The 9097-nt window shown below is 44.4% G+C and overlaps 1 protein-coding gene across 1 annotated transcript; it reads left to right on the forward strand.

Annotated features, from left to right (window-relative positions):
- On the forward strand, positions 1-981 carry LOC146975107 (odorant receptor 131-2-like). Its single transcript, XM_085798893.1, has one exon. It carries the CDS (start codon positions 1-3, stop codon positions 979-981), a length of 981 nt encoding a protein of 326 aa, XP_085655019.1.
- Positions 982-9097: the final 8116 nt, after the last annotated feature.

Below are 9097 nucleotides of genomic sequence, written 5' to 3' on the forward strand. Positions count from 1 at the left end.
ATGTACACAAATCAGTCTCAGACCAACATCACTGTTGGACTACAATATCAAGGTCTAATGGGATTAGTGTTATTTTCTCTTATGTCTACAGTACCATCCTGTGTATTTCTCTACATTAATGGAACCATGTTATTCACCTTGAGGAGTAAACCAGTGTTTCGTGAGACCTCTCGGTATATTCTTCTGTATAACCTACTTTTTGCAGACACTATACACTTGGCTCTAAGTCAGTTACTGTACCTTATTGCTGCTTTTAGAATAAGGCTGACATATCCTGTGTGTGGTGTTCTTGTTATGCTCTCCAATATTACACTTGAAATCTCTCCTCTAACACTGGTGGTGATGTCTTTGGAGAGATATGTAGCTGTGTGTTACCCACTAAGGCATGCAACCATTATCACCATCAAAAACACAGGAGTGGCCATCATTGTGATTTGGACAATCAGTTCACTAAGTGTCCTCACTCGTGTTTTTCTGCTGTTGAATTTTCCATTTGAGGAGCTAGAGACTCTGCAGATGAAGGACTACTGTGGCAAAGAAAGCATGTTGCTTGATCCAATGTCTGATCTTTACGACAGAGGCTTCACTTACTTTTTGTGTGTTCTAGGTGTTGTGACAGTCATTTATTCCTATATTGGTGTGATGGTAGCAGCCAGGTCAGCCTCTACAGACAAAGCTTCAGCCAGAAAGGCTCGTAACACACTGCTGCTGCATCTGGTGCAGCTGGGCCTCAGTCTCTCATCAACTATACAAAACCCCTTAATTATAGCTATGTCAAAGGTCCTAGACAGATTAGCTATTGTGCGCATATATATTGTCCTTTATGTGTGTGTTATAATCTTCCCAAGATGTCTGAGTGCTCTAATCTATGGCATCAGAGATAAAACAATCAGACCTGTCCTAATGGATAATCTCTGTTGTCATTGGAAATTCTCATCTTCTCTGTCGGAAGCCTCAACCAAGGCAAAAATCACTTCATAGGTAAACAGTGACTTCCACAAAATCTTGGGTTGTTGCATGGCAAGGCAAGGCAATTTTATTTGTACAGCCATTTTTTACAACAGTTTGTCTCAAAGGGCTTTACATAGCATCATAACAACAGAGAAGTGGAAATGGAATTGGTCAGTAAACAAGAGCTGATGTCAGCAGCTTCTGGTGGGCAGGCTGGGTCATATACAGGAATGACAGGGAGTGCAGGCCTGTTTAACAGCAGGGGAAATGAGGTGATACAGGTGTTGCTTGGTGCAGAGGGATGGAGCTCTGTTGAGATCTGTGGAAACACAGAGAGAGTGCAAGACCCCAAGGCCGAACTACAAGCTACTCATGAACTGCAGTATATGAACCTAATCTAGATAGGTATAATTAACAGTGATGTATCTGCTGAGAAATCTGATGTAACATGCAGGCCATAATGTTAATATGTGAAATGTAGGTGTGCATGTCACATATGTGAAAAAGAAAAACTTCAATATACTATTTATAATAACTTGAACAAGTCAAATGTCTGCAGTTACTGACTGAAACGGCAGGACAAAATGCGTAACTACCTAAAGCATGTTTGTAGGTAGTGAAAACACAAGCATTACAGCCTGTTGGTTTAGAGCTATTATGAACTGTGAAAATTAAAATGTATAACCATATGCATGTATAATAAGACTGTGGAGACACCAGAAGTGGAATTCAGGCCTCCTTCTGTACCAGCAAGCTTCTGAATAACCTCATATAATTCATTATATCAATCAGATACCAAATTTGGTTGTTTATATCTAGGTATTAGGCTTTGAGCCATGTCAACAAGTGATGATATTCTGACAGCTTGTTTCACTGGGGGCAGAATGTCTAAGATGTGGTTGATGATGTGGGTTTGAAGTGTCTATTCAAATCCCCAAAATTATGATTTTCATGAACGACTTTGATATATTGACATACCAGCCAGTATAGTATGGCATCTAATAAATGCTCTGAACACCAAAAATAATTTGAGTATCAAATATAAACATCAAAGTCCATGATATTAAAAGCTGTGATGTGTTTATTTCCACACTACACACAAACATCCACATAACATCACAATATAAACTAATTAATTAAGAATGCAGGATGGAATATCAGTACAAATTTAAAGGCATAGTTGTAGGAAGTGAAAACACTACAATAATATCTTGTAGGTTTACTACTAACTATCATGAACAGCAGCAAAAAAAAAAAAGTATCAACAATTTAAGTGAGTTGTGTGATTTAACATGATACTTGATTTTCTTTTCATATTCCCTAAAACCCTGTTTCTGAAATCATGGCATAATTGGAAGGAACCTATCCTCCATTTAATTATTTTTTTTGAAGGCAGGGAAAATCTTATTCAGCTCAGAATTCATTCATTCATTCAAAAAAAAACTTCCCCGCCTCCATTTAATTCACTATATATTCTTTTCCTTATCTCTGTTTTAGAATAAATGAATGAACATTGCTCAACAATGAGAACATAATGCTCTTTATCATAAAAACACATGAAACACAGGCCCAAACACAGCCTCCACCTTCCTTTCATTTTCTAAAGAGGAATCCTCCAGTAGTACAATGTGAAGAGACAACCCCTAACCCTGCTCACTTATTAAATTGCTCAGTTTTTGTTTAAAATGTTGGTTCTAATTTTAGTCATTGTGGTTATCTTTTCTAAAAGCTGTTTCTTCAACAAAAATAATAGTGAGACTAACTGTAAAGAGGGGGTCAAAGCCACCAGCTCAGATGATTTGCAGAGTAATAACATAAATCATATATACAGTATATATACTCTATATACACACTATATATTGCTATATACACTAGCCCCAATTAGTTTTCGGCGAGGGCCAAAGTATGTGAAGTGTGCCAAACAGAGGGCCAAAACATCCAGGTTTGTTTTTTTTCCATTGTGCCAGTAAAAGTTGATTTTTGTACGGATAATGTTGCTGCTATCATTGTTGATTGATTGATTGATTGATTGATTGATTGATTGATTGACTAACTTTAATATCCCCAAGGGGGCAATTCAGTGTACAACAGCAGTTGGCACAATAATCACACCGGATACAACACATAAAGTAGCAATAAATAGATAGAAATACATCGTATATTAATATATAACGGTACAAGAAATACCAGGATACATCTTAAAAATTATTACGTACAAGTCACATCAAATCATCAGCTACAGCTGGTTCAAATATTTAACAGCTAACGGGACGAATGATCTCAAGTATCTGTTTGACCTGGCCTTCCAAGTAAATCAGGGTAACAATCTGAACTCCTTGTTCAGAGAATGATCAGGATCTACTAGTATGGCCTTTGCCCTCTGAACACACCTGACTTGATAGATCTGACCTAGATCATCAATGTCAGTGCCGAAGATCTTTCGGCATTGTTTAACACTAGAACCGCCAACATTCTAATCCCCCTTAAAACGCCACAGCGGTCTCCCAGACCGTCACGTGTAATTACATTGTTTCCAGTCGCAAACAGTTCTGTAAGTGGAAAAAATAAGATTTAATTTTTAGTAGTGTTAGTCCTTCTTCATATTATGTTGTGTTGGGGTCTCGATTGGATGTGGCTGGGGGGGGGTAGACTGAGTGATGTTACAGCACCGCCTGTTGCACCTACAGCACACACGTCTGCCTACAGCTGAAAGTGACGCATCTGGACATGTGTGCTGCTCTCATGTCAAGAGTCGATGTCACTGTTCACTGGATTTTAATTTTTTCTAGGTCAGTTTGTTATCAACTCCAGTGTTTTAAAGTTGTTCTACCTGGATATTACGTAGTTTAGGCTACACGCCCACAGAAACCCGTTATTGGACTGGACGGCAGCCGATTGAATTATTATTAGGCTACGTTATAATTCAATAATAATTATAAATGAGAGTGAGTATATATGGTGCTTTATATCCAATACAGGCTAATCAGGATCTAGTCTGTCCTGAGCCCACAAAATAAAGTTTGTGAAGTGTCTGTGTAACGGAGCTCCCCGCACCTCCGTTACACAGACAGTCCGCGCACCTCCGTTACATCTGCATGGAACACACGTGTGCAGCTGACAGCTGACAGATGCGTATATCTGACAGGTGCAGCTTACAATTTCCTCATCACTACCTGAGCCAGCATCTGATCCTCCCTCCCTCATGTCCCGAGGAATCTCCAGGACATATCCTGTATTCTGTGATTTTCCTCTTTTCTTTTCTAACCGGCCTGTTTCAGTTTTTGCCCGTATACACCCGGTCTCTCTCTCTCTCTCTCTCTCAGCACGAAAACTGTGTGATCACAGCTGGACACAGCAGTCCAATAACTGCCGTTTTTATGCAGCGGTCTGTGGGACCGCTATTGGCGGTCCGAGGTATAATTGCTCATAAATCGAGTGTGTTTCATTTTAATAAGTTGTAAGCTTCAGAAACCATCAAACACATATATTTAGGAAAAGTCACGGACTGAGAGACCTGGAGGTTTAATGTAAACAAAGTAATTTACATAAGAAAAACACAAACGGTCTGTGAGACCGTCTTGGCGGTTCTAGTGTTAATGATACTGCTTAGTCTGTTTTTGTTAGCTAGACTGAGGTTACCAAACCTGCAGCAGATCATAGAAAAAGTGAATACAGACTTGACAAAGGATGAATAAAACATTCTCATGAGGGACCTCTCTACCTGGAAAGTCCTCAGCTTTCTCAAATAAACAGTCTTTGATTGGCCTTCTTACAGATTGTTATCATTGTTGATAAAATTGAAGAAAAGCATAGTACATTCTAGAAGTTGTGATTTAGGCAAGGGCATCTCAAAGGGTCAAACAAGAAAAAATGCACAGACACTGCTGCTGTTTAGATAAAATAAAATAATCCTAGCATTTTATTTTAGAGCATTTTTAAACCCATCTGCAAAATGTCCACAAATACAGCTGTGAGCAGCATCTGTACAACCCTTCACCTCAAGAAGAGCCACCTGAGAGACTGTTTTTATTGTTTTATTGTTTATTGAGGATCCCCATTAGCCGACGCACAAACGCCAGGCTTCTGACAGAATAATCGGACCAACTGTGGATCCAGCGGAGCTGCGCCTTTTTGAACAGAGAGTTTCTGAGTTTGAACGGACTGTGGCCCACCTCATGGCCTCTCCCCCTCATCAGCAGTCTGAACACGGAGAGAGGATCTCAACACAACAGCTCTGGTTTAAAGAGAGGCCATGGGTGAGCCATTTTGTCCCTCGTCTGGATGTCATCTGAGCTCAGCCATTTTATGTGCACTGGTTCCATCTCCTCTCCTAAAGCCTCCAGGCCTTCCCCTCCTAAGTCCAGCACCCTGCCCCAAAATTCTAGTTCAGGGCAAATCACTCCTTTTGAGTATATGAGACCCGCCTGTTTAGCCACAACCCAACTGCCACCAGCTCCCCAAGGCCCAGCAGAGGAGTCTCCTCTCACAGCCACCAGCAGCCCAAGTTTCATCCCTACCCTACAGAGACTAACCCATTCTGGGGATCCTGTCTGGCACGGGGAGGACCCCTCTCCATTCAGCGGGCTAACAGGGCAGCATAGGCCACGTCCCAGCCTGTGAGCCGCTCTCCTGTACCTGCTGTGTGGCAGTCATCAGCCCTGTCCCTGAAGCCCCTGCTGCCCTGGTCTCTCAGCACCTCAGCTACCCGACCTCTTAACAGCCCACAGCCCTGCCATGTGCCTCGTCGGTGGTCCGGCCGACGCCTGCCCCCCGTGCTTCGTTGGCGGTCCGGCCAACTCCTGCTCCCCGTGTCCTGTTGGCAGTCCGGCCGACGCCCACTCCCCATGCTTCGTTGCTCGACTCCTGTCGCCAGTGTCCAGCCGGAGGTCTGTCCGGCTGGCACCCCAGCCCGTCTCTGTCCCTAGACTCTCTCCAGTCCCACAAGCGGCATCGCCCTCCAACAATGCCTCCGGAGGGGACCTGCCAGCGGCATCGCCCTCCTGCCTGGCCTTCGGGCCGACCCCCAGACTCTCCATGCTGTTTTGCCCGGCCCCCAGTTTGAGAAGATGATTTGTTGTTTTGAATTTCCAGGGCTGTTGCTGTTGTTGATGGAATAAAACCTGGACGTACATCACGGAGAGCTTCTGCATATGTCTTGTATGCCTGTTTGTTATCAGTCAGCCCGGAGGCAGCCGCCTTCATCTTATGCAGCTCACAGGTGTACCATGGTGCTGAGCACGAGAAAGAGGCTGTCCTGGATGTTAAGGGGGCGTGAAGGTCCAGTAGACTGCTCAGGGACTGGTTGTAGGAATCCACTGAGTCGACAACAGAGAGGAAATCAGTAGGGCCAGAGGAGAGAAGTTGAAGGTCCAGGGCCAAGGCATCCACATTAATCTTTTTTCAGATTTCTGAATTGGATCTGCTGCTTGGGTTTGGTGTAGGGGGAAGGAAAAGACAGCTCCATTGACACAACCTTGTGGTCGGAAACACCAAGATCGTACACTAGTAGGTTGCTGATGGGGGCAGAGTTTGACATGACCAGATCAAGTGTGTGTCCCTTGGAGTGTGTAGGGACATCAACATGTTGTTGTAAGTTGAGAGAGTCCAGAAGCTGAAGGAATTCAACAACGGGGAGACATGAAGGGGTGTCAACATGGATATTTATATCTCCCAAAATTATGATATTGGCAGAAGAAGTACAGAGAGTTGTGAGGAGATCAGATATTTCAGGGATGAAGGCAGAGTCGGATTTAGGGGGTGGTAGGTGAGGAGAACAGTCATGGGAAAGGGGGTCTTAATTTTAAATGCAAGAGATTTACAGAAGGATCGCCTGAGAGATGAGCAGAGGGGCATAGGGGTTCTGGGGGATGTCCTCGAGGCCGGGAAGAAGCACACGGAGAGTCTGTGGAACGGCTTGGAGGCCGGGCAGGAGGACAACGCTGCTTGCTCTGCTGGGCCTTGGGGAGTTGGTGGCAGTTGGGTTGTGGCTAGACAGGTGGGTCTTTAAAACCTGACGCCGAAAATACTCAGTGATTTGTTCTGAACCAGAATTTGGGGCCAGGGTGCTGGGTTTAGGAGGGGAAGGCTTAGAGGCTTCCGGAGAGGAGATGGAACCAGTACACAGAAAATGGTTGATCTTACCCTGGATTACATCCAAACAAGGGACAAAATGGCTCACCCATGGCCTCTCTTTGAACCAGCGCTACAGCTGTTGTGTAGCGATTCTCTCCCTGTGTTCAGCTTGCTGATGTGGGGGAGAGGCCATGAGATGGGCCACAGTCTGTTCCAACTGAGAAACCTTCTCTTCAAAAAGACGTATCTCCGCTGGGTCCATAGTTGGTCCAATTATTCTGTCATTGTTGGAGGAAGCAGGAGGACCCAAATGCAGGAGCTACACAGGCAGATACTTGCAAACTAAAGTTTTAATTGCTCACGACAGGAGAACAAAACACCATGACAAACACAATAACCGGACCAACTGAAAGACACACAAGACTAAATACAACAGAACTAATCAACAAGCAACATGGTGAGGAGACAGGTGGGCAAAGAAAGCTGGTGGAGACACACAAGGAGCAGGGCAGGGCTGAGTAGGTGAAACACAGGACAGGTGTGCAAGAAGAGTGTGAAGGAAAAACACAGTAAGTAACACAAGAACAAAATGCACAAGAACTGAACTACAAAATAAAACAGGAACTGAAGAAAACAAGAGTCCAAAACAACAGAAAACCGAGCCACTGAATAATGACAGGCTCAGGGCCATGACAATATATTGATCATTCAGCAACGATTAGAAGAAAATGCATTGACCACCAAAATGATGCACTAATAGTTGGATTCAAACCCAGACCACAACAGTGTTGTTGGTTGCAATGTGCTAGTCTATCAAGTGAGCTATTTACTGCTCTTGCATTGTCAGATCATTGTGTGTTCAGTCTGTTTAGAGTTGGCCGGCCGTAAACCAACCAGCCCCGGCCCACATTATCTTTCTTTTCTTTGTTGGCGGCCACATCAACACAGTCGCATCTTCACGCAGCTGCCTCGGCTGACATTGTGTCATCTATGGCTAGTCCAACAGCAGAGATGTTTCGAATCAGGCCCACGGACACCGGGGGGACGGCTCTCCATTCCGACACACCTCCATTCCGACAACCTGCTGTTCCGAAACCCCCCCACTCCGAACCGCTGCCCGAAACTCTGCTGTTCCGACATCCCCCCTGCCCCCGCAGCTGTCCGTGGTGCTGAACCGCGTTACGTTGTTTACATTCTGTGTTGTGGCTTGTATGAAACGTGCGCTGCTCAGGGACTGGGCAGATCTGTCCCACTTGCTTTCTCCCCCACTCCGTTGTGGGAGATCTCCACACAGTAAAAGAAATACAATTTTTTTCTCTCCCCCACTCCGCTTGAGCGTGGCTGAACCCGGCTGAAGCCCATACACGCGCGAGCCTGCTGCAGCCACCGCAGGGAAAAAAAAAAAAATCGCTTTGGTTGGGCTTAGGCAATGAAGAAAGGAGTTGGTTAAGTTTAGTCAAAAGACCAAAGGCTAGACAGGCTAGAAGCATAATGAACGTTATATGTCATTAATATGAAGTATTTCCTTGTTTTGCTGTTAATTATGCACATTATCCGTTTGACCCCAAAAAGGAAAAAAGGATCAATGCGGATTGCGCACTGCACAGCCTCCGGTTCCTTTCTGATTACGTGCGTCTGTCAGTTCGGAGTGGGGGGGTTTCCCCAATAGCCCCAGGATGTCCGAAAAACTCTCTAAAGAGTCTCCAGCTGGTCCAGAATGCCGCAGCGAGGGTTTTGACAGGAGTTAGGAAGAGAGAGCACATCTCTCCCACTTTAGCTTCTCTCCACTGGCTTCCTGTAGGATTAGTAGAATAGACTTCAAAATCCTTCTGCTGACTTATAAGACTCTTAATGATAAAGCTCCATCCTATCTGAAAGAACTAATCATTCCTTACTCAGAGCCTTCAGTTACCGGGCTCCTTTACTGTGGAACCAGCTCTCTCCATTGGTCAAAGAGGCAGACACTCTAACTACATTTAAGTCTAGACTTAAGACCTTCCTTTATGACAGGGCTTTTAGTTAGGGCTGGTTCAGGTAGCTCTGAACCATTTTATAGATACGCTGCTATAGGCTT

This window comes from Trachurus japonicus, chromosome 14 (genome assembly GCF_045865225.1).
Source record: "Trachurus japonicus isolate A0001 chromosome 14, Traja_1.0".
Taxonomy (NCBI): Eukaryota; Metazoa; Chordata; class Actinopteri; order Carangiformes; family Carangidae; genus Trachurus; species Trachurus japonicus.